Source organism: Apium graveolens, chromosome 4, assembly GCF_009905375.1.
Source record: "Apium graveolens cultivar Ventura chromosome 4, ASM990537v1, whole genome shotgun sequence".
Taxonomy (NCBI): Eukaryota; Viridiplantae; Streptophyta; class Magnoliopsida; order Apiales; family Apiaceae; genus Apium; species Apium graveolens.
In genome coordinates, this window is record NC_133650.1 from 312,653,162 (window position 1) to 312,680,821 (window position 27,660).

General features: G+C 34.4%; 1 protein-coding gene across 1 annotated transcript; it reads right to left on the bottom strand.

Moving 5' to 3' along the window:
* Positions 1-8,694: 8,694 nt before the first annotated feature.
* On the bottom strand, positions 8,695-9,365 carry LOC141720179 (uncharacterized). The gene is made up of 2 exons (XM_074522532.1): positions 9,150-9,365; positions 8,695-9,042 (listed from the first exon to the last, which is right to left on the bottom strand). The coding sequence occupies exons 1-2, from the start codon at positions 9,363-9,365 to the stop codon at positions 8,695-8,697; spliced, it is 564 nt and encodes a 187-aa protein (XP_074378633.1).
* Between the last annotated feature and the right edge of the window lie 18,295 nt (positions 9,366-27,660).

The following is a 27,660-nucleotide window of genomic DNA, read 5'->3' on the forward strand; positions in this document are numbered from 1 at the left end:
CTTTCTAATGAATTTTTTACAAGTTCTATTGTTAAAAAAAGGTAATTAAAAATGAGTATAAAAAATTATCTAAAATACCTACATTTGAAACCTATTTTAAAAAGTATATTATTTAAAAATTTATTTCCAAAATAATAATTTTGTCAAGATTTAGGTAAAGGCCTGTTTTCTATTGCTTTTCTCGCGTCTATAAATAGATATACATCACCACCGACAATATCAATCGTCACCACATACAATATCAATCATCAATATATATATATAAAGGAGGATACGCGGGAGTTTATGTGGCGCTCTAATATTGTCTGAATCTATTTTTCTAATTTTTATAGAGTTTTAAAATTTTAAATATTAAAAATAAAAAATATCTTTTAAGATCCTAGAAGTACTATAGATATTAGAATTTATGAAGAACAAGAGTTACTTTTCCACGAGGATTCTAAATACATTTATACTCTGCGACTGCAACCTATATATATAAATATAATGATTCTCAAGCCCAAAGTATCAACTATGGTGATTTTGCATGTGCGTAATTTTTATATAATAATACTTATTTCTAAGATATTTTTTTGATTGCCGATTTAGACCAGTAAGAGTGCAAGATGAGTAAGAAAAATAAAAAGAGAAGCAGGAGCATGCATGGATGACTGGATGTGTAGGTATTACATTCTAATTTTTAGTATATACTTCTATCGGTTTTAATTCTAATATTTTAAGATTTTAGTTTCTCAATTCTTGGTGATTTTTATATGTTAATTTGGTAGTATTTTTGCCGGGACTATACTCAATATGAGACTAAGGGTTTTTTTATTGGTTTCAGATGGTTGCCAACTTGGATGGCAGTTTCCTGGGGCATGTTCAGTAGTTGTACTTCGATGTGGGTGGATTCATGTGCAAGTAGATTATTATCTTTAGTTATGGTGTATATTTTGTATTGTGTACTTTTGATAACTTAAGTAGGATAATTTTCCGCACAATAAATTTCTAAATATATAGTTAAAGAGTTTAATGGCATGAGATAAAAAAAGTGCACAAATCGCTTTAATTTGTAAAATTGTAATGATTTATGGTTTATAATTGTTTTGCAAATAATTTCTTCATAATTATGATTTTGTCGTACAATTTCTTAATATTCGGATTGCGAAAGGGAGGATATGCATCGGATTAGGCGACGCTCTACATCGTCTCATTCGATTTTTCTTTTTTTTAGAGCTTTAGAATTTTAAATGCTTAAAAGTAATAAAAAATTGTTGTGTTAATATATCTGAAGTCGAATAAATATTCGAATTTATAGAAGAGAATAGTTCGAAAAAAGTTGTATTCTTTAAAAATATTTTACATATAAAATAGGTGTTCGAATTTATTGAGCAGAATAGTTAGAATTTATATTAAAAATAAAAAAGGTGAACGCAGCAGGGGTGAAAACTATATGCATAGGTGCATGCATGCAGATCATATTAATTTAATTCTCTTAATTTGTTAGAATTTAAATTTTTTTAAATATTAACAACTAAAATGTTTATTAACATATATTAAAATTAATAGAGAATTAGAGTTCAAATCCATATTCAATATGATACATATACCTCCTGTAAAAATGAGAGACAAGTCAATCGTTACAGTAAAATCAATTTACTTTCGTAGGACTCTTGATGAGAAAATTCTCCCGTTTCGACCTTCCAGCCGGTAAACAAAGATGCAAGCTAACGCTTTAGCCTGAGGTGAATCCATATATTTGATGTGTTTTTCTGTTTAATTTTATATTATATATTCATTAACATCCATATTACATATGAATATTGCACATCTTATATTCATATCTCTATTATCCATAAGTTTTTTTTACAGGTAATTTGATTTTAATTATCTTCCAATTTGTTTTTAGGAGTTTGTAATCAAACAAGTTTTCTTTAATTTAAGTTTTTCTATTATCACATTGAATATTTTGCGGTTGAAATTTGACTGCTAATGGTGTTTTCTTTAAAAATTTCGTAGTTTATTAAGCTCACGGTGTAGAGAACGAGAGATAGACCAAAATGTCATTATTTTAGTAAAAAATGCCCAAATTATCACTTTTCAGAATTATGGCCCAAAATGTCACTTTATAACGGGGTATCGTATAATGTTTTGAAAACAGGACAAAACAGTATACGAAGTACCGTTTTGCTACTTTTTTTTTTTACATTTTCATGGTAAAACGGTAGATGAACTAACATTTTATGTTTTTTTCTTTTTGTTATTTGAGTTGTTTTTGTTGTATTATTTAGGGGTTCAGAAACATCATTTAATGTTACGTTTTTCGGTATTTCTTTTTATTTAATAATTTTAAAATTTAAGATTATACTGAAATTTAACAATTTTTAATATTTAGGGTTCAACAATCCCGTTTTGGGTTCTAGAAATATTAAAAAAATTTAATAAATATTATACCGATTTAGGGCCCTAAACCCTAGAGCCTAAACCCTAATTTAATCTAGGTTTTAGAGTCAAAAATGTAAATTTTAAATTAAACAATTTTAAATTTAAAAATGTAACTTAATTTTAATAATTTTGAACATTTAAGCGTTCATCAATCCCCTATTGGTTTTTAGAAATAATTTAAATATTTTTTTAGTATTTTAGGAATTAATAATTTTTTATTTGAGATTAAAAATAATTTTTATTAAAAAAATTATATGTATAAAATATTAGATAAAGTGATGTTTTGGGGTCAAAGCGGTGCATGATGTAGTGTTTTGGGTTCCAAAACATAACACCATCTCACATCTAACTTTAAAAAGAAAGAGGAATAGACTTAACGGTGTTTAGTGTACCGTTTTACTTGCTAAAAGTAAAAAAAATTAAAAAAAAAAACAAAACGGTACACGAAGTACCATAATATCAAAACGTTTAACTAAGTGTCGTTATGAATTGACATTTTGGGCTATTATTTTCAGAAGTGATATTTTATACTATTTTTAACTCAAAAATGACATTTACGGCCACCACCCTAGAGAACGCCAAGGATAACTTTGATAATATTTTCGGTTCCTAGGATATCCAGAATTTTAAAGGTCGTTCTATTTTTCATAAGTAAATAAAAGGCGAATCTATTCTTTATAGATTTATTAATTTAATTATTATCCTAAATGTTTTATATGCAAAAAATATAAGTTAGAGCATTTTCAATGATATTAGCTAAAATGGCTAAAATAACATAGAATAATAATTATATTAAATTTGCTGAACTTTAAGGTTATGTGCTTCAATAAGTCTGTCTAAAATATTAAATTAACATTTTCATCTTTTTTATAGCTCTCCGAGAATTGGACAAATTTTACATTTAATTTTAAATAACATAAGTGTCACAATTTGTATATATTATGTATAATAGTTGTCGCCTAAAATTTTGTTGCTAAAATATTCTCTCATCGCAGATGCTGAAATAAAATTTCATCCTTCCTAAAAAAATAAAGCCAAACAAATCTACATATAACTATGAATCAAATCGATAAAATTATCATCTATACAAGGTGTCACCCGATATCAATTTTACAAAAATTGACCAAATTGATAAAAACACCAACGAACAAGGGTCTCACGCCAACTCTTAAAAAAATAAATAAAAAAGGTAGAAACAAGCGAAAAAGTATATACATTTTTAAATTTCTATAATTTCTAATCGATCCACGTGAATAATTAATATGCAATGGTTAACTTCTTTTCTGAAATACGCAGGACAATGGACATGTTTCCTTGAATTAATATTCTAGAACTAATGTTCCAAAGCTGCACGAGATTTTCAGGATGAACCTTAATTTTTTATTGTTCTTTTTGAAAGTATGTTTTCTAATTGTATATGCATATCTAAATTGTACAGTACCGTTAAAACTCTTTAACATAATAAACTTGATACAGGAAAAAAAATATTATTTTATCGATAGTAAAAATATATTTTCTGCGTAATAGTGGGATTATAAAAAATATTATTATGATTAAGTTTTTGTTTTATTATTTATTACTTAATTGAGTTTCACATTAACGTGATTATTAATTTTTATGATATTATAATTTTTTTCAGATTTTTTTTCTTTAAAAATTTTCTTAAAAATATAAAAGATATTATAAAGACAACGTAAATCATGGCTTAATATAATAGTAATACTTCAAAACTGATTCATAATCTCTCCTGTGAGCAACCGCCCCTAATATTTTTTAAAAGGCTTTTATCATCTACGGTCGATTGCTCAAGATAGTTGAGTCATAACAAAGATTGAATAATGATATATTAACTGTTTGTTCAATTTCGATTATATTTAAAAATACCAGTATTCTGAAAAGCGCATTAAGCGGCCGCCTAAGCGGCCGTTTAAGCGGAATCAGATCATTAAGCGCTTCGATTTTATACTAATCGGATAATTAAGCATTTTTAAAGATTAAGCGGACTTATAAACGGATTAAACGGTTAGTAAGCGGATTAAACGGTCATTAAGCGGTCAAACCAATTTTGACTTGCCAAATTTTTAATTTTTAATATTAATATTTATTTTAATAAAACAATGATCTTGATTAAAAAATAAAAATATATAGGTTTTTAAGAAACGATTATGTTTATATTCTTGATACTTTATTTATTTTCATTATTTTAGTATTACACATATTATTATTATTATTATATATATAATTTTAAATAAATATTATTTATTCGCTTATAGACCCGCTTATAGACCCGCTTAAAATTCCGCTTAAGCATCCGCTTAACTGTTTAAGCTCTAGAAGGTCCTCCGCCGCTTAGGACCGATTTGCGCTTTTTAGAACACTGAAAAATACTGTGTAAATTTTATTATTGAATTGATAAACAAGAGGGATTCTAATTATTTTTTAAAAAAAATAAGTATAAAAGTACACATATAATCTAAAAAGAGTAGTTTGGATTTATAAAAAAAATGTATTACTTTTTAAGAAATATGAGATGCGAAAATTTAGGTGGCATCATATTCGAACTAGAAAACACATACATATTTCTATAAAATTAAGTTTTCGATTTTATACTAGATAAGAATATTCGAGTTAGATAAAGTTATCTATTCGAAATAGGCAATTTTTGATCAGTATTGTGCTTAACGGGACGGCGACTAAAATTAATTTTTATTTAAATTGTGGTAGATATTGATATGTGAAAAGTTGAAGGCGGTAGAATAGATTAAATTTAGCGGCTTATAAATATTATGCACCCGATGAAATTAATGTATAAGTCCTCAATATCTCCTTTTTATAATTCATGTATAAATATAAAAGTTAAATTCACATGTATCTTAGATAAAGGACAAACGTTTAAATTTTAAAAAGAAAAGGATAATTATTTACAAACAAAAGGGGTTGGGATCATTTTTAAATCAATCTCTAAAATACGCGTAATTAAATGAGAATAGTTTGGATTTTGAAAGAAAAATATATTATTATTTAACAAGTATGAAATACGAGAGGTTAAGTGTCAACGTATTAGATTAAAAAACACAATCATATTTGTTAAAATTAGGTTTTTGTTTTTATATTAGATAAGGATATTCAGTTTGTGCTAGACGGAAGACCGGCCAGCTCAAATCACTTTTTATTCAAAATTGTAATATAAATTCATATTAATATCTCATGAGATAAAAAGATCCTGATATGTGAAAAGTCAAAGGCGATAAAATATAATAGAGTTAGTGGCTTAAAAAATACTATGCACGAATGAAATTAATGTACAAGTCTTCGATCTTTTTTCTTATAATATTCATGTATTCGAGTAAAAGTCGTGTGTATTCTAATTAATTTATAAAGGAGACGACTTCGGATTTTAAAGAAAATGTATCATTATTTATAAATAAGAGGGGTTCAGATCATTTTGTTAACAAATTATAGGTCTAAAAATACCCGTATAATCAAATAATAGTAGTTTGGAATTATAAAAAAATGTAATATAATTTAATAAAGATGAGATGCGAGAGGTTAAGTGTCAACCTATTCGAACTAGAAAACACATTCATGTTTATATAAAATTAAGTTTTCGATTTTATACTAACCAAGGATATTCGAAATAGAAAAGTTTGTATATATAAAACATGCATTTTCTAATTAGTATTATATTTGACGGGAGGGCGGATCAAATTATTTTTTATCTAAATTATAATAAAAAATCATACCAAAATTTAAAAAAAAATACACGCCGCCGCGAAGCGCGGCTTTATTTACTAGTATATCCTATAATTAAGGTAATCCGGTCAATCATCACCACAAATAATATCAATCATATATCCTATAATTAAGGTAATCCGACACCCCCTCAAGTTGGAGTGGTCGGAGTGACACACCCAGCTTGCGTATCAAGAATTCAAATTGATATTTGCCACGAGCCTTGGTAAAAACGTGTGCCAATTCTGTATTGGTATGAACATATGAGGGATCGATTAATCCATCTGAGATCGCATCACGAACAAAATGACGTTCATGAAAAGTGGGATTTTTAGCAATATGATGTGCCCATTGACTGTCACAAAATTGCCTTTGGATGATGGACACCCTAACTCAAAAAAAGAGCCTTCATCCATTTAAGTTGACGTGTGATAGCAGCCATCGAAATACCTAGAAATACCATCCATCCTATCAATGATCTACGTGTCATAGGACATGCGGCCCAATCAGAGTCACACCAACCCTGCAATGTTAACTCATTGTCTGCTCGTAATAAAATGTCTTGACAAGGTGTGCCTTTCAGATAGCGTACTACCAATACTCAGTTCTCGGCTTCTGCATGAATTATGACAGAATATGAACCGAATAAGCAAGATCTGGACGTGTAACAATCAAATAAATAAGTTTGCCCACTAGTCGCCTATAAGATGCAGGATCAGAAAGAAACTTTCTATTTGCCAAGCCAAGCTTGTGATTTTGCTCAATAGGACAGTCTGCTGGTTTAGCTCCCAACAATCCTACCTCAGAAATAATGTCTAGTGTATATTTTCGTTGACAGAGATACAAGCCAGATGAACTTCGAGCTACCTCAATTCCCAAAAAATATTTTAGGGAACCTAGATCCTTCATGTGAAAAAAATCACTGAAATAAGCTTTGAAAGCCTTTAAAGCCGCGACATCATTCCCAGAGATAATTAGATCGTCAACATACACAAGGACGTTAATTTGAATATCTCCTTTGGTATAAGTAAACATGAAATAATCTGACTAGGATTCAAAAAAGGCCATAAACACAAGTTTAGCAACCCAGCACCGTGGTGCTTGTTACAGATCATAGAGAGACTTACGGAGGCGATATACCTTGTTAGGACTAGAGGATTCAAAACCTGGAGGAAGTTTTATGTACACATCCTCGTCAAGATCACCATGTAAGAAAGCATTGTGGACGTCCATTTGATGGATTTCCTAATTTTTTGAAGCTGTTATAGAAAGAAAGGCTCGAACTGTGACCATCTTGGCTACAGGAGCAAAGTTTTTGGTGTGAGCAAAGTTTCCTAATTCTTGAGATTGTTGTTCATTGATCTGCTGTGTCACAGTAGCCTCCACGACCCCTGCTATCAGCACTTATTTGGTGTGAGTTGATGTGAGGCTTAACAGCTTTCCCGTGAGTGCCAACAGCTTGCTGCTGTTGTGTGGGATGCTCACACATAGTTGCAGTGGGCTGGGCATCATCAACTCCCAATCCCTCCTCCACACCCATATCTTCATGCACCTCAATATCAATAGGTATATCCGACAAAGGTGCTTTTTCTACTTCTACTATTAAACTTATCCCCCTTTTTCTTTTGGTTATGAGCAAAAGAAAGACAACCGAAAGTGCGGATGGTGTTATAAGTGGTAGAAGTGCCAAACAAAAATTCATAAGGAGTTTTATTCTGCAACAAGGTAGAGGGAGTGCCATTGATTAAATGAGCAGCCATAAGCACACACTCCCCCCAAAAATAAATTGGTTAACTAGCTTGAAATCGCAACGCTCTCCCCACATTCAAAATATATTTGTGTTTTTGTTCTACTCTCGCATTTTGTTGTGGAGTTCCCACACAAGAAGTTTGAAATAAAATTCCTGACTCATTAAAAAATTCTTTGAAACAATTAAACTCAGTTCCATTATCACTCTGAACAACTTTATTTGTTTGTGAGAATTGTCTATCAACCATTGGAACAAATGACATAAACATACAAAACATCTCAGTTTTATCAACAAGCATGTAAATCCAAACGGTACGAGAAAAATCATCCACGATAGTCAAAAAATATCTAGCACCACAAGAAGTGGGATGCCTATACGACCCCCACAAATCACAATGTACTTTCTCAAAAATTCGTAATGCTTTATTCTCATTCAAAGGAAATTTGTCTCTAGGGTGTTCTGCACGAAAACAAACTTCGCAATCTTTATTTAAACTACCCTTACGATCAATAACAAGAGGAAGAAGCTTGACTACTTTTTCTGACGGATTACCCATTCGTCTGTGCCACAACTCCAAAATTGAAGAAGACCCATGAGTTGTAACATGCTGCACTGAAGCCTCTCCATCAAAGTAGTATAGTCAATCCCACCTAATACTCGTTCCAATCAGCATCCTGGAATGGTCCTGTATAGCACACATAGAGTCATTAAATTGGACAATCCTCATCCGGTGGCTACACTTCTGGGTCTGACTTAGCGTGACGAACACGATCCTCTTGCACAACCAATTAAAATACACGATCAAGGGTTCGCAAGGGATCTTGAGAGAATATATTTGTACGAAGATGAGCATAATATTTTGAACATAGACCCATCAAAAACTGATGAAGCCGAGAAGCCTCCCTGCGTTTTTCATGTTGCTGACCCGCTGTACAAGCCGAGCAATAAGCACAAGTAATCAAGTGTTCGAGATGATTGAGTTCTTCCCACAGAGTGGACAGTTTTCCAAAGTAAGTTTCCACTGACATGATCTTTATTTGCTTACACTTGGCAATTGAAGATTTTAATTGTTGAATGCGAGGACCATTAACCAACGCAAACCGAGTCTGATGAGTGTCCCAAGCCGCTTCACATCTCTATATTTAAACAAGGTGCACTTAATTTTAGGATCAATTGTATTCATAAGCCACTATATGAGCATAGCCTGGATTGTATTCCAATCCGATTGAATAAAAGGAGCAACAGGAGCTTTAATAGAACCATCAAGAAATCTGATTTTTCTGCGAGCCTCTAATGCGAGCTGTATATCATCGGCCCATTTATCATAATTTTCTCCCTTAAGACGGGTTGAAGTAATAAAATCCCCTGGACGATCTTGAGTTCCAAGGTAGAAAGGTGAGGTTGTGTCGATTTTAGGCGATGGTAGTGGTTGGTCACCAGGTGTTTGGTCACCAGCCATAATTATGTGTTTGAAATTTTACCTAGGTGCTATAATACCATGTAAAGATTTAGGGAAAGGCGTGTTTTCTATTGCTTTTCTCTGGCCTATAAATAGATATACATTACCACCGATAATATTAATCATCACAACAGACAATTTCAATCATATATACTATAATTAAGGTAATCCTAACAAATTTTGAAAAAAAAAGAATGTTTAAAAGTATTATTTCAATTTCAAAATACTTTATTCATCTTTTTTTTAATCTATACGCTACCGAAAACAGGATAAATCCGACCACATAAATGCACCGCATGAAAATTCGGCAAATTAAACCGACCGAACCCGTAATGGTCGGTTATTATTGTATGAATTGACAAAATGATACCATTTTTGATGACCTGGAAAAATTAAAATTGAGCAGAGAGACGTGGTCGGTTATATTTCTGACATGGCACGAATCACACCGACCATCGATCATGGTCTATTATGTGATTACTAGAAAAAAATTAAAAAGTGATTTTATTTAGAAAAATCTGTACGTTGTTACCATGGAACGACGTACTTTTGTACGGAAGTCATAACTGAAGGATAGCAGGTTTTAAGCTCTCGTATCTCCAAATGAGTAGAAGTTGAAAAAAAGAAATAATATAAAGAATTGAGAACGAGAAGTGATACATACACATAATGTAATTTTTTTTTACTTTCATTAAATTTGTGTTTGTATGTCTGGGTGTGCATTACTTGTTTCTGTATTATATGTATTAAATGTGTGCATTTACATTAAATGCATATATTTTGCATGAAATACAAGTCAAATTACTTGTTTACATTTATAAAATGTTTGAATGTAGATGACAAACATTGATCGAAGTTGGATTCGAAATCAGGTGCAGAGAGATATAATTTCATTAACTCCCGAATATAGAACTGGTGTAGAATTTGTTTATAAATTTGCAAGAGAAAATGGAATGAAATAAGATGGTACAATGAAATATCCTTGTAAATGTTGTAATAATTTATATGGGTTAGATATTGAGGATTTTAGTTTTTATTTGTTCGCTAAAGTGGGAAGAAAATGTGGTCGAATATCACATCATCGTTATTGTATTTGGGAACCTTTGAGGGTAGAACAACTGGTAGATTTGAATGCGATGTTGAACGATTTTGCCGATGAAAATCATGAATTTTATGATACCGTGGATCGGGGAAATAGTAATGTAGAAGAAGCTCCAAATGATATTGCCAAAAAATTGTATAAAGTGATTGTCGAAAATGGAGCACCTATTTATACCGGTAATACAAAGTATACAAGATTAAGCTTTATTACGATATTTTTCAAATTAAGAAATAACTCACATGGTAGTGATATACCTTTTCACGAATGTGTTACCAAAAAAACACACGTTTCCTCAAACTTATTATGTAATGAGAAAGATTATAAAGGGTTCGACAGTTGAATATTAAAAATTATATTTATGTGAGCACGATTGTATGTTATTTTATGGAGATGATAAGGATAAATTTGTGTATGACATATCTGGTCAAGATCGTAGTCGAGATTTTTTTAGGGAAGATGGTAAGAAAATTCTAAAAAAATTCTTAAGACATTTTCCTTTGATTCCTCGACTACAATATTTGTATATGTCATCAGATACATCTGATCATAGGAGACGGTATAAGAATCATGATATTAAAGATGAAGAAATTAGTCATCCCACGGATGGAGAAGAGTGAAAACATTTTGACCGTCGATATCCATCATTTTCTCATGAAATTCGTAATATAAGGCTGGGTCTTGCGACCGATGGTTTCAATCCTTTTGGCCCTACCGGAAAAAAACATATAGTGTGTGGCCCGTGACTATAGTTGTTTATAATCTTTCACCATCGACGTGTATGAAAAGTCCTTATATATTTATGACCGATATAGTGTCGGTTTCGAATAACATCGGAAAATATATTAATGTTCGTCTAAGACCTCTCATTCATGAATCACCGGAAAGGAAACATATGATCAATCTCTGAAAATAAAATTTCACATAGAGAGCGGCTCTTAAGTGGACAATTAATGACTATCCCGCAATGAGTATGATAAGTGGGTTGTCGGGTAAAAAAAATATGGTATGTCAAGTGTGTCTTTGAATGCCTAAAAACTCTCAATGCCATGATCCTCACAGACATGACACAACTGCACGACTATAACATACAAATAGAAAAACAAATAACTACCAAGTTTAGATTAATACCCCAACAGACTCCCCCTTAATCTAAACTTGTCTTAACGCAATTCATTACTCCAAGCATGTTCCTCATCCTCTCGAAATTGGATGTACACAAAGCCTTCGTTAGAGGGTCAGCCCTATGTTCTTGTCAGCATACATGCTTCACGACTATATCGCCATTTTCAATGCATACTGTGATAAAGTAAAATCTCACGTCTATGTGTTTGCTCATGCCATGAAAGACCTGGTTTTTGCTAAGTCAATAGCAGACTTATTAGCCATGAATAAGGTCACGGGTTGAATACCAATTCCAGTGATCTACATCAACAACTTTTTCAGCCATATTGCTTGACATGAAGCCGCAGTTGCCGCCATGAGGAGAGTGAAACACACTTCTGCTTCTGCGAACTCTAGGTTATCAAACTTTTTTTCAGATAAAAGACCATGCCACCAGTGCTCTTTCTATCCTCTACGTTCCTTGCTAAATCACTATCTGAATAGCCAATCACCACATTATTTTCATCATCCTTAGTATAGATTAATCCATAATCTATCATTAACTTCACAAAACGCAAAATTCTTTTTGCTGCATTCAAGTGCATCACAGTGGGTCTCTCCATAAACCTACTTATAACACCAACCAAATAAGCTAAGTCAGGTCTAGTATGAATCAAGTACCTTAGTCCTCCAACTATGCTCTTGAAATCTATAGGGTCTAGGAATGTGCCTCCTTCGTCTTTGTTAATAACTTCCTTGGGATGTAGTGAAATTTTCGCGGGGTTACTCTCGAGTATTCCAGCTTTATTAAGGATTTTCTTCGCGTAGCCTGCTTGTTTCAAACATATATAATATTTACCTTGTTCAACCTCGATGCCTAAATAATACGTGAGTTTTCCCATATCACTCATGTCAAAAATCTCGGTCACTTGGGTTTTTAATTCCATGATGGCTTCGATGCTTGTTCCAGTTAGCAACAGGTCATCGCCGTAAACACCATCGATCAATATTTGTCCTCCCACGTGTCTGGTATAGACAACCTGCTCATAAGCACACCTTATGAATTATAATACTTTAAGGCACCTGTTCAGCTTTGTGTACCAGGCTCTTGGGGCATGTCGAAGCCCATACAAAGCCTATACACAAGATGCTCTTTTCCGGGCTTAACAAATCCTTCAGGCTGCTTTATAAAAACATCTTCCTTAAAGTTGTTCTTCGTTGTTCTCATTTTCAGATTCGTTTCTTGATTCATGCATTCTTTCTTCAACATTGACATTTTCTTCCGGGCAATCTGAAATTACGACGAAATTTCCAGTGTGTACTGATTTAGTAGCTTCATTTTGCTTCAAATACCATGATTTTTTCTCCTCAAAAACCACATCTCGACTCACAGACATTTTTCGACTTTTAGTGTCCAACAATCTATAGGCCTTCGTGCCTGGTTCTTTTCCAAGATACACAACTGGTCTGCTCCTACCATCTAGTTTCTTTAGATTCACGGTCGGCTCCTTCATATGTGCTAGACAACCAAAGACTTGGATATATTCCACACATGGCTTCTCTTTCTACCACGCCTCGTATGGGGTGACACCTGTCATAGCTCGGGTTGGAAGTCGATTCAACAAGTAAGTTGAGTGTCAAACGGCTTCCCTCCATAGATAATTTGGCATGTTTCTTTCATTTAGAAAGCTCCGAGACATCTCAATTAGAGTCCTGTTGCGCCTTTCAACCACGCCGTTCTGTTGTGGCAAATACGGCGTAGAGAAATGTTGATTGATCCCAACCTCCTCACAGTACCTGGAAAACTCATTTGAGGTAAATTCCCCACCTTTACCGGTTCCGAGAGTTCCGATTTTCTTCTGTGGATTATTTTCAACCAACATAGAAAATTTCTTGAATGCTTCAAGAGCATCGCTTTTATTTTTCAACAGGTAAGTCCACAATACTCGACTATAATCATCAATTAAGACAAATATATATATTTGTTACCTCTAGGAGTGCATGGTAAAATAGGACCGCAAAGATTACCGTGCACCAGTTCAAGTGACCTAGTTGCAGTAAACTTCGATTGAGTTGGAAAAGGTTTTCTGGATTGCTTTGACATGAAACATCCAGTGCACACTTCACTTTACTGCTTAATAATTGGCATTCCCCGTACCATCTTACTCATAGACATTAGTCTCATGGCCTTGAAATTGACATGGCCAAGATGTGAGTGCCACAACCAGCTTTCTTCCTCATAATATGACATTAAATACTGAATCTACCCACTATAAATAATGATCTTGTATAGTCTATTCATCGACCTTTTTACTTTCATCAGCAAGTTACTTTGTTGTTCTCGAACCCACATGTATTCACCTTTCATGATTACATTGTATCCTTCTTCTGCAAGTTGTCCAAGGATAATTATATTGCTACGTAAAGAAGGAATATAATATACCTCACTTAGTGTTCTGGTTTTTCCGTTTTTTCACTTTAAAGTAATGAAAACTTTCCCTCTTATTTGCACGATTGATCCATCCCCGAATTTGACTTGACCCACTACGCTTTCATCCAGTTTATCGAACTTTGAGAGGTGTCCAGTCATGTGGTTACTAGCTTCATTTTCTAAATACCACATGTTGGATTCCACTTGCTTTACCTCATCTCCTTGCTTCAAATTTGGCTTTACTCGCTGTTCATTAATTAGCATCACCGTCTTCTCATTCCTTTCATGTTCAGCCAATAACAGAGCAGGTTCGTCTTCAGGGATATTTCCCATGTTCGCTTCTTCATTTACTTCTTTCTCCCTCTTTGGGTTTTTACATTCAATTACATAGTGCCCATAGGCAAGGCATTTAAAACATCGCACCTTGCTTTGGTCACGACTACTGCGAACACCATCCCTTCCTCAAAATCTTTTAGTTATAAACTCACCACCGCATTTGTAGCTGCGTTTCAACCATTCCTCCCTAGTTAACAGTAATTTTGATTCATCCTTCTCCCTTTCAATCTATTGTTCCCTGGTAAGCAACAATTGATTTCCCCCAGTATCAGTCGTTCCCTTAAGCCGCTCTTCATGAGCTTTTAGCGATCCCACTGTTTCCTCTAATGTCATAGTGTCTAGATCCCCAAATTACTCGATAGTTGATAAAATCTGCAAGAACTTAGTAGGTACAGCCCTCAATATATTCTGCACCACATATCTTTCATCGATTTCTTCCCCTAATGCTCGTATATTCGTAACCTGTCCTGCTATCTTCATGCTGAAATCATCGATGCTGTCACTTTCATTCATAACTAGTGACTCGAACTCAGTTTTTAATGTCTGCACTTTAGCAGTTTTGACGCGTTCAGCTCCTTGACATGTCACCTTGATAGCATCCCATGTCTCTTTGGCTGTCTCCTTATTAGCAAGAGACAATAAAATGTCCTGATGTATGGCCTGGTATATTGTTGTCAGGGCCAGTTTATCCACCTTCTCTTCAACCTTTGTTGATCTCGGATCTTTTGGTAAAACTGCCTCCCAAACTCCATGGGCTTGCAGGTTGACCTTCATTTTCAGGGCCCATGCTGTGTAATTTGCTCATGACGGCATGGGGTAACTCAAATTGATCGTCGCGTTCTTAATTTTCCTGACTTCATCGCTTGTGCCTTAGGCATATACTTGGGCATTCACTGTGTTGCTTAGCTGTGATACCAGATTATTGGCACAATGATAACACTACCTGCTATATAAGTATTGTTTGTATGTATAACAGAGAATGTAAGCGTTGAACAGCTTAGAGATTTTTATTAAAACTGACTCAAATACTTATACAAGGAAACTAGGGAGTGACCTACAAAATAGGAACTGCATAACTACCTATCCAGACTTAATCAAGCTATAACGTTACAAAAATATTTATTCAAGACTACTCATAAAAACTCTCAATTCCATAATCCACACAGACATGCCATAGCTGCATGACTAAAACATACAAATAGAAAAACAAATAACTCCCAAGATTAGATTAATACCACAACATTTACAACCACTTCTTTTCCAATCAATTTTGGTCCTTTATGATAGTAAACATTTCCTAATGATAATTTTCTAACCAAATGCAGTTATTTATAATAGTAGACATTTCCATCTGACATTTTTCCAACCGAGTTTCTTCCCCTATGAATCTGAGGCGGACTACCATACGGTTCCTAGGCCATTAAATGGGACCTATAAGAAATATTACCGATTGAACTTGGTCGATTTTGGTAATATTTCTAACTGATTATGTGGCTGGTTGTTGGTAATATTTCTTCTAGTGGGAAAATTGAAGGGGTTCATCCTATGTTCTATGACAAGCTGAATAGTCTATTTATAACCAATCTACAAGTAGAGATGGGAGTTAGAAACCAAATTAACCAACTAAGAGTAATAGTATCATTGGCCAATTTTTTTTATAAAGAGTTATGTATTATGATCTAAATTTTGTTTTAGAAATCATGTACATGAGGATGACCCGTGAGATAACAACATTTTCTCATATAAATACATGAGGGTAAATTTGTAATTTTAAGATAACTTACTAGTATTTACAGAAATGGCATTAAATTTGTATGGTAAAAGTTTATAACATGAGTGAGTTACTGAGGTCATCCTTGGACCATTTTTCTCAAAAAAATTTATTAGTGGTTCAAAAAATTAAACATAATAAATCTAACTAAACTATAACTATTTTAATAATAAGATTTTTTAATCAGAATTTATTTATACTCAAATTTATTCACAAATAGGAAAATACATAAATTAATTAAAAATATCGCTATAAAGTAAAAAATTACAAAAACAATTATAACTATATTTTTTTGTAACTGGAAAAATCTTTTAATAAAAGTGATTAAATATTATGTCAAAATATGAAATACCATTAAAATCTTCAATATATACAAAATGCCTAATATATGTTTTTAATTAAAACTTTCTTCAAAATAAAGGCATTTTTTGAAAAAAGTTATCCGTTCTAAAATATACCTTCTTAGCCTTACACTTTACAGATCTGGTGCATAAGATTCAAAAAAATTCATAATAAAGGTTCTAAATAAAACTTTCTAAAAAATAAATGTAGTTTTTGAAAAAAATGTCCTTATAAAAACAACCACTCTCTTAGTCTTAGACATTATAGATCTGGTGCAAAAAAATTAACAAACTATTGGCCAATCAGCCAGTCATCAAGAACAGGTACTTCTATCCTATCTAGCCAAGTTTTTGTTTATAAAGAGTTATGTAATAAGGTCTTGATTTTCTTTGTTTCAAAAGGGATATAACAACCGTTGTAATTATAGGTTTAAAGAAACAAAATTCATACAGAAATGGGACGATCAAACAGTTGAGTCTCAGGCGATTCTCTTACAAACAGTCTTTATCTTGAAGGTGAAAAAGTCCTGGCCTTTTATGGTGGCAAGTGGTATCCGGCCAAGGTATCGCACTTGCAATTTTATCTTTTAAGTTTTTCTTTATCATTGGAGTGATTCCTATCTGTTTTAATTAATGTGTGTGATTGAATTTGGGTGATTTAAATTGATTGCTCATGATATAATTATATGGGAAGGGAAAATAATTGATGCATTGTTATTTCACAATTTGAGGATTAAATCCCAAAGATGTTGATTTTTGTTGTGCACTAATACTATAGTTCTGACTATGTCCAAATAATACATGAAATGTGTGATGGATATGAACCAGATATACACACACATATAACAGAGAGAACAACGAAAAATGCAAGTTGCTCATATTACTTCTTAAAGATAAAACAGTACAATAAGGAAACTAAATAATGAAATATAACGTTCTCTAAAAACACTCCTGCAAACTCTCCATGAGTCCTACACGTACGCAACTCTCTTGTAAAACTGAAACAAACTATGACTTATTCTTGCTGCTACAACTAGGACAACAGCTATTTTATTTAAAACATACTAAACTTAGATTATAAACCCAATATATTCCCCCTTAATCTAAGTTGGGTTCTGCAGATTCTGAATCCCCAGTAACGCGCGAATTCTTTCAAACTTCGTCACAGACATCGCTTTGGTCAAGACATCAGCACGCTGCTCCTCCGTACGTACATGTTTTATGACAATTTCCCCCCGTTCAACACACTCGCGAATAAAGTGATATCGTATGTCTATGTGTTTACTTCGACCGTGGAAAACCGGATTCTTAGCAAGGTCAATCGCTGATTTGTTGTCAACATAAATCACCACAGGACTGCGATTTGTATCAGTAATTTGGCTCAGCAGATTCCTCAACCACACACCTTGGCATGCCGCAGCAGTGGCCGCCATAAATTCAGCCTCGCACGAAGATAATGCAACACAACGCTGTTTTTGTGAAACCCATGTAATCAAGCAGTCATCCAGGTAGAAAGCCAACCCACCTGTGCTTCTCCGGTCATCAACATTACCTCCCAAGTCACTATCCGAGTACCCACACAACAGATAATTTCCCTTTCCTTGAGTGTATATCAGCCCGAACTCCATTGTTCCCTTGATACATCACATAATTCTTTTCACTGCATTCAAATGCAACACAGTTGGTCATTCCATGTAGCGACTCACGATCCCCACTGCATAAGCAATGTCAGGACGTATATGTACTAAATATCTCAGTCCTCCCACGATTGATTTGAATTCAGTTGGGTTGACTGCCTTGCCCTTTTCATCCTTCACTAGCTGCAATTTTGGTTCCATAGGATACTTCGAGGAATTGTAACCCAACATTCCAGATTTCTCAAGTAATTTCCGTGCATAGGCAGATTGTCTGAGCTCAATACGACCCTCCTTTTGATCGACCTTGATGCCTAAATAGTATGCCAATTTGCCGAGATCGCTCATGTCAAATTCCTCTCCCATCTGCCTTTTGAATTTATTAATCATTGATACGCTTGTTCCTGTGACAAGAAGGTCGTCAACATAAACACCAATAATCAGCGCTTCTTCTCCTTCCCTCTTCGTATATACAGCGTGTTCATAAGGACACTTGGTGAATCCAATCCTTTCAAGATATTTGCTTAGACGAGCATACCAAGCCCGGGGTGCCTGTCGTAATCCATATAGCGCTTTGACCAACTTGTAGACTAACCCTTCTTTGTTTGGTTCAATAAAGCCTTCAGGTTGGGTCACATAAACAGTTTCTTCTAAATCTCCGTTAAGAAAGGCCGATTTTACATCTAAGTAATGTACTTCCCACTTCTTTTTTGCTGCAAGCGCCAATAGTAAACGCACCATTTCAAGACGTGTCACAGGTGCAAATACCTCTTCAAAATCAATCCCTTGCTTCTGTACATATCCCTTGGCGACTAACCTCGCTTTGTGTTTGATCACCTCTCCAGTCGTAGCTAGTTTAAGTTTATACATCCATTTCAGACCCACTTCCTTGTGTCCCTTCGGGAGTTCCACCAAAGTCCATGTGTTATTTCTCTCAATCGCACTAATCTCGTTCTTCATTGCTTGTTCCCAGGATGGGTCTTTAACAGCTTCACTGTAATTCATAGGTTCATCAACTCCTAACATAAACAATTCGTTTTCAGCTTCGACTTCTTCTGTCTCGTCATAGATTTCACTCAGTAAACGAAATTTGGTTGGAACACTGCTACTACCACTCGATGAGCTGCTACTCTGTTCAGTACTGGAACTTTCAGAAAGATTACCACCACCGTGAGAGAGAGTACTGCCACCACTCATTGACACCTGGTATGGACTGTTTTTCCCATTTCCTGACACTTTCTCGCTAGTTTCAGTGTTAGTCTCACTAGCAGATCCCTCCCCACCACCAGATTGATGAGTTCCCAGTACCACAAACGAGCCATGAATCTGAGAGTCTTCTCTTTGTCCTTGTTTATCCCACAACCAAGCTCGCTTTTCTTCAAAAATGACATCCCGACTTACATGTATCTGTCTAGATATAGGATCGTAAAGTCGGTACGCTTTAGTTCCAGGCTCTTTACCGAGATGTACAACCAATTTACTGCGATCACTAAGCTTCGTCGTATGGACGCTCGGTAACTTCATGTGAGTCACGCATCCGAACACTCTAATGTAATTTACATCCGGTTTAATTCCTTTCCAAGCTTCATAAGGTGTTTTGTCGGATAATGCTCTAGTAGGCAGTTTATTTAACAAATAAATGGAGTGGCGTACAACTTCTCCCCAGAACAAGGCAGGCATGTGCATCTCTTTTAACAGACTCCGAGCCATTACAACCACAGTTCGATTTCGTCGCTCTACGACCCCATTTTGTTGCGGGGTGTAGGGTGCTGTGAAATGTCGACTTATACCAGCACTTTCACAATAGAGTGTAAACTCATTAGAAGTAAATTCTCCCCCTCTATCTGTTCCAAATACTTTAATCTCCTTGCCTGAGTCTTTCTCAACCTTAACTCTGAACCTTTGGAAAGCTTCCAACGCCTCGCTTTTGTTTTTCAGCAGGAAAACCCACATCATACGACTAAAATCGTCAACAAGTAAAAAGAAATATTGGTTACCTGCTGTTGTCCTTGGTGTTATGGGTCCACAAAGATCCCCATGAATTAATTCCAGAGGCTGTTTGGCATGAAACTCCATCTGGAGAGGAAAAGGTTGTCTGGCTTGTTTTGACAGTAAGCACCCATCACAAACTTCCTTTGGTAAGACAAACTCAGGAAGGCCAGATACCATTTTACTAGTTGACATCATTATAACACCCCCAAATCCGGGGTCGGGGATCCGGGTTGTCACGAGTTCCATTTCCCTTAATAACACCCAATCTTAATACACAATCAACTACTCTGTACTGTGACCCCACAATAAACACACACACCACAAGTTATAGTCTCAGAGATGAATATCCAAAAATAATCACAAGTTGTTTTATTCCACAATTATATGTCAATACACCTTAAAAGGTTTCTGAATAAATTTATATTTCTTTGCCATTATTATAATTCATAATTATACATAAATCTGGTACATCATAAGTTGAAAGCCTAGCCTATTGGTAGTTCCTACCTCAGCTACAACGACATCAACGCCTATAGGAAACTGCGGAACGTTTCCTAATCGCTTGCGAATCGGGAGCTTGGTCCTGTTCATCTTTTCTATCTGTTGTTGTGTGATGAAAGAAGGAAGCAAGGGTGAGCAGCAAGCCCACCGAAATAATATGTATAATAATTTACAATATATGAGCATTCTCATAGTACTCAAGAAAGTCTTGGTTAAGAAGAAATGAACCAAGTTGATATCTTAATGCGATGAAGTCACAAAATATTCAGTATATATATATATATATACTTTTCAAAATATTGGAAGTCCTGTCATGCATAATACACACAGAGTTCCAGTGTATAACTGTATAAAAATACCGTTGCAAGGTGATCTCATATATCTAACCTTGTCTCAACGTTTTTCTGAAAATCTTTGTCATGCATAAGATAATCATTTGCTGGATATAAGTTTAAAAGATGAAGTTACAAGATACTCCAATATACTTATATCTTTTCCAAATACTACTTGAACTACCACCGTTCAAGATATAATAGTTTTAAAAGTTCATCACATAGATTAGACTACAAGACAAGTTCTGAATAGATTCAATCTTTGAATATCTTTATAAATAATGAAGTTACGAGATACTTCATGAAGTCCCGATATATATATATATAGTCATATATATCTCCCATACATTTCATGAAAACCTCTGTCATGTAAAGTATGAACAGAGTTGCAATATCCAATGAATTTGGAAGGAAAAGAATTTTGGCATAAACTCGATATCTTGCTGATCAGGCAAAGATACCAATAAGTAACCTTTTTTACTAGTAGATGGACGAATTCCCCACTGGTCATCACCCTGGTCGCAATAGGACCTTATGCTGGACTGCCACTCAGCCACTTACGCATTTGATGGACTCCCACTGAGCCACTTACACTAGCATGGATGCCCACTGAGCCCATGTTGCTTATGCCGACTCGATAGATGGACTTACTTCCCGAACGTTGGGTAAGTAATCAATTTATTTACCAAAACTGCAACCTTGTTGTGAATATAAAATACACCATAGAGCCGGATCCCTCAGGTTTTGAGCGAGTATTTAAATCCCCTTTTTAAAAGGAAGATCTTAAATATAAAAATGAGTTTTGGGATCCGCTCTAACTTTTAAAAATCATTTTGAAGACTCGAAATTTTTTTTAAGAATGTTTGGAGTAATGCTGATTTAATAAAATAAATCAGTCCCAATATATTAGAAGATATCTGAATATTATTATTTAAATAATATTCCCATAAAGAATAATTGAGGTAGAAGTTGGAAAACTTACTTGAAATGAATAGTAAATAATCAAAGATATACTTATACGAAAGTAATATCTTTACTTGAATATCAAAAGTAAGTTTGATTATCGAACATTATTCTTTAATAAAATAAAGAATATTAATAAATAGTAAGCGGAGTCATAATACCTCGAATGAATATTATAAACAATATTCATTAAATAAAATAAAGGAGTCATACATCCTCAAATGAATATCCAATTAATAATCATTAATAATATAAACTGAGTCATAAGCCCTCGAATGAATATTCGAAATAATATTCAATTAATACAATAAAAGGAGTCATAAGTCCTCGGATGAATATTCAAAATAATATTCAATAATAAAATAAAGGAGTCATAAGTCCTCGAATGAATATTCGAAATAATATTCAATAATAAAATAAAGGAGTCATAAGTCCTCGGATGAATATTCGAAATAATATTCAATAATAAAATAAAGTTAAAGTTATCGAATAAACCTTATTCAATTAATAGTTTTAAAAACTATAACCATATATATATATAAAAATATATATATTATACTCGGGAACATCGACTCCCGGTTTAGAAATATGTTCACCTTTTATCCCCTATACTAAGGGTAAACTCAAATACCGCTTATCTCTAACATAGGTATTATGCAACTATAAGCATTTGAACCAACAGATATATAAACCAAGAATAGTAATCAGGCATGCATATATACCATATCACATGCTACAATATATCGCAAGAATTTGCTAATAACAAATATGCATTTATCGCATGATCATGCATATACACATATACATCACCACAACAGTATAACGGGTAGAAAACTTGCCTGAGCGACTGGGGGTTACAAATGGCTCGGGACGAGTCTGGTAACCTATAAACAACATGTGAGTTGGAATTAAACCAAAGTCACTTGTAAATCTATACTTTAACCAAATTAGACTCTAACGCTCGCTTTGCGCTTACTGATTCTCTTAAGTCACTCGAGTACCCTCGGCTCCACCATTTTTAATAATTTTATCATTACGAGTTTTAAGGCGATTCTTTCGCGAATGTCTTATCAACTGCCTAACACACTCTACATAAATGTTTCATGCTCCAATTAGTCATTTAAGGGCCTTAACCAAGGTTTCAAAGTAAGGCGAGGGGTAAAGGTTCGTTCGCGAAACACCGTTACTTAAAGCGGTCGTTTCTCCTAAACCGTACATCGGATTCAAGCAAACCACATATCAAAACGAAGCTTGAAACATAACCTATCTAAGCATGGAAGTGGTTAGTTTATAGAAGTGGGTGTTCGGGTCCAACAGTTAATCACAAAACAGTTTATAGAAAATTGGGCATTACGACGGCTATAACCTAACGATTTCCAAAGTTTAAACTACACCAAATCATCACCAATTCAACAACAATCCAACATCCATCAACATAAAAATAAACCCATTCATCTAAGCACTATTATCATCCAAACAAACCAAACTTTAAACTAAGGGTTCAAGAGTTTATACCTTCCTTGGAGAGTGGGTAGTCACTAACAAGCCTCTAGGAACCTTGATCTATGCTTAATCAACCTTAAGCTTTCATGAAAATCAAGAAAATCAAAGTAAGTTACTATTCACTACTATTCATCATCATCTTTGATGAGTGGATTATCTATGCAAACCATGGAATCTTGATCTTAAACTCATGGTATAACTAAGTTATGAAATATAGGATCCAAGGAAACAAACCTTGTAATTTTCCATGGCCTAGAACTTGAGTTTTGAAAATCTATTTCTTCATTTCTTGAAAAGGCCGAATGGAAGAAGAAAAAAATGGGGGAGAGCTTTTGCTTGCTTGTCTTGCCTTGATATTTGTGCAAAGAATGCATGGTTGTGGTTAATTATTGGCTAAATATCTTGTTTTCACTTGCTTATGTCATTGCTTGCATCACTACTTTGCCACATGTCTCATTCTTGTGGTGTGATGATGTCACCTTGCTTCTAACCACATGTTTTAGCTTATATTAGAAGCTTCCTTCTCATGTTACTTGCATGTGCTTAACCCTTGGACGTTTATTTGTTTTACGGTTCGCTTAACTCTCTTTCTCGTTGATCGTTTGAGGGATCATACCCGGGATCTTATTACTTGGGTTCCCTTAATCTTTCTCAATACATTATATTCCTTTTTATAATACTCTCTTATAATCCTTGAATTTAAATCCCTTTAATCATGTTACCTTATACTCAATTCTTTCGGTATCTGGTGGATTTTCGAGAAAAATCAAAGTGTTCGGAATTGGATTCTGACGATCTTTACATACACTTATTTACTTAATGGAATACTAATACGATCTTAGAATTTCCATAACAGTACTTCTATATAGCGTGGTCTGATAATTTTTCTTAATCAGCATCATCAGCAAAATTTACTATTCATCCGTGTTTCAAAAATTCCAAAAATTGGGGTTATTACAGTCTCCCCTCCTTAAAAGGATTCCGTCCCGGAATCAGATAAAAATGAATAGGGATACTTTCTTAGCATTGCACTTTCTAACTCTCAAGTAAATTTTCCCACGTTGTGGTTCTACCATCAAACTCTGACTAGTTTGATAACCCTTCTCCTAAGCACTTGTTCATTTTCGATCTATAACCCTTTCTGGTTGCTCCCTATAGGTTGTGTCTGGTCGCATGCCTATGCGCTCATATGCCCCTATTTATCTGGCATCCGAATTACACTTCCTTAACATTGATACGTGAACCACGTTATGACTTGCTACATGTTTGAGGGTAGGGCTAGCTCGTATGCTATCCTCCCAATATGTTTTAGTATATCCAAGGGTCCGACACATTGTGGACTTAGCTTTCCTTTCTTTCCGAATCTCATCAATCCTTTCCGAGGGAATACCTATAACAGCACTAGGTCCCCTACTTCCTATTCCTTGTCCTTTCGTGTCAAATCAACATATGTATCATGTCCATCTTGGGCTACTACCAGCCGTCCTCTGATTAGATCTATCATATCCTTGGTCCTTTGGACCACTGCTGGTCCGAGCATTTTGCGCTCTACAACTTCATCCTAACATAAGGGAGATCGACATTGTATTCCCTCAAGGATCCCATAAGGCGATATCTCAATACTGACATATGATCTATCGTCATAAGAAAACTCAATCCGTGATAACTGATCATTCCAAATTATTTCAAGTCTATTGCACAGACTCTCATTATAGCATTTAGCATTAGAGCTTTTGCTTCTCAATACCCATTCTTTTCCAGTTCGTAATCGCTACAACCTTCCGTTCCTAATATTATACTAGTTATACTTTTGCTCGTTAGCGTTCTATAACCTTTTAATAACCACGTCAAGCTTAGTATCACAAATGTGTTTCCATTCTGAATACTACCACAACTTTACTACTCCTTTTTCAGCTGTTTCTATTTTCCAAAATTTGATCAATCATATAGAAGTAAAGGAATTTGTTGAGAGATCACTATGATCATGAACACTTGTTCTATTGCATAGTTAGTACAGAAGGTGGCCAGCCTTTAGTACTTGACAAGCAATTAAACAATAGCTGGTATCCTACTAGGCTTCTATCACACAGATAGATAGTCATTCGGCAATACCTCCCCTTCTGGAAGGGTTATTCTTCTCAGCTTATACAAAATGAAAAGAAGAGAAAAGAATGAATTGAAGAGAATTGTATATATGAAAAAAAAAATATACTGCCACAAAATATCTGGCTTGGAACCTACCTCTGAATTATAGAGGTTTGTCATAGGAGAACAAATCATATACGTATCTATATCAACATCAAGTATTATCGCATCACATTTCACATGCTTAAATATTTTGGCTATTCCGTCCATCATTCTATGGACCCATGCTCTTCCTCGAGCTTATACACAATCACCTTTGAAACTCCCTCGACATTGAAAATCGAATCTGGGATCTCATTCTAGACATCATCGTTACTAGAATTCTATGCTTGCATCGCAACCTTTCTCGTATAGTCATACGGCCCTCAATTGATAAGGAGGAATAAATATTCAATAGGTAAATAATCTACTTAATTAGTCTATTCAATGATAACTTATACATCACCACGACCCGATTAGTGGTACTTAATCTCAACATCCATTCCAATACAACTCTCATGGTTGTAATCGACTCATTACTCGCAGAATCATTGCTGCACTACTATGGTCCACCACTGACTTACTGTCGTCATTCATTTTCCATGAAATCTTAATATCTAACCATACGGAGTCCATATATGTCGTATAAAATTCTTCTAAGGAGGTAACCTAATCACCATTCATGATTCATGAAGAACACTCCTGATCCTGACATACATACATGACATGAAGTAGATAAAATTGCAGAAGAGTTTCAGTCAAAGCAACGATAGCAGGTGAATACCATTCTTAATCGTATGCCTGAAATAGAAGACTTAACTCAAGGTTCGTTTAGTCCTTTTTTTGAAATATGGTCCTGGATTATTCTCAAGATAGTACCTTCTGAGATAGATTGCCCGCTAATGGCGATTACACGAATTAAACCTTTACCAACCACTATTACGGTTGGGTATTGCACAGTCATCAGAAGGAATGTCAATCTTCCAAACCATAATACAACCTGCATAGCTTTAACCATCATCACTGTATTCCTTTGGCACAAGCGCCTATAATTATCCTCTTACCTTTAAAGTGTCAGTCACCTCTTTGGCCTTTCCTGATAGTAAAATTTCCTTACAGTCAATGTCATTTTAACCACCTCCAAATAAATTTTCTACCTTATTTCAATCACAGCTTATGTGAAGATGTTTTCCTTAAAATCTGATGAGTAAAATTTTTTTACCATTTTTCCATAAGTTATTGCCTCAGTCTTTAGAGGTTAATCACTGTCACGACTGACTCTCAATTATACTTAGAACATCTTTTATCCTAGGCCCTAATTGCCCTGAACAATTTCAACCTTTACTGGTTCGATCCATACTTTCTCGTGGTTTAACACGTGCCCCACTTGATATCATTATAATTACGTCATATTTCCTTTATCAACATTTTTATTCTTGAGAATTTTGAATATTACCTTTCTCCTTGTAAAACCTCTAAGGTTATCCTCAAATCGTTCCTCCTATATTCCCTAGATACAGGGCATATCAAGATACCATTTACTAATACCAGAATCATTATCTATATACTTCTGAAAAAATTTCCCCACTGATCCTTAAAGGTTATTATTACCTTAATCCTTTCCAATTCATACTGTCAAAACTCATATTGTCCCTATTAAGGGTGAAATGTCAACCTTTATGCATTCCCCTAGGATTCATTTTAAGTTACCGATGTTCTATCCGTAATTCCACCTTTAAAAGGTACCTGCATCCTTCCATGGATAAATCAAGTCATATATCCCTGATAAGGGTGTCTTATTCAATCATTCCCACCTCGATAGTATATGCCGAATTTCACAATAACATCTGTATACAAAATGTGGTTAATCAAAATGGCCTCCAAAAGATAACAACGGTTATCCGCTTTTCTTGCCTAATCTGGTAACGATAACAAGGATGTTCTGGAAGATATTGGTCGTGTTCAACGTGAACTTCTTCTTAATAATTCCTTATTTACTTTTGTTGTTTATCTCAACAGTCATCTCAATGTTGGGATATCTTTCATACCTGGTGTCTCCCTTTCTGGGTATCAAGCCACCGGTCTTACACTTCACATTCTTGAAGGTCACTTCCTTCATCCAATTTTCCTAATTTCTTACTTCCTTGTCTCCTCAGTCTATCCG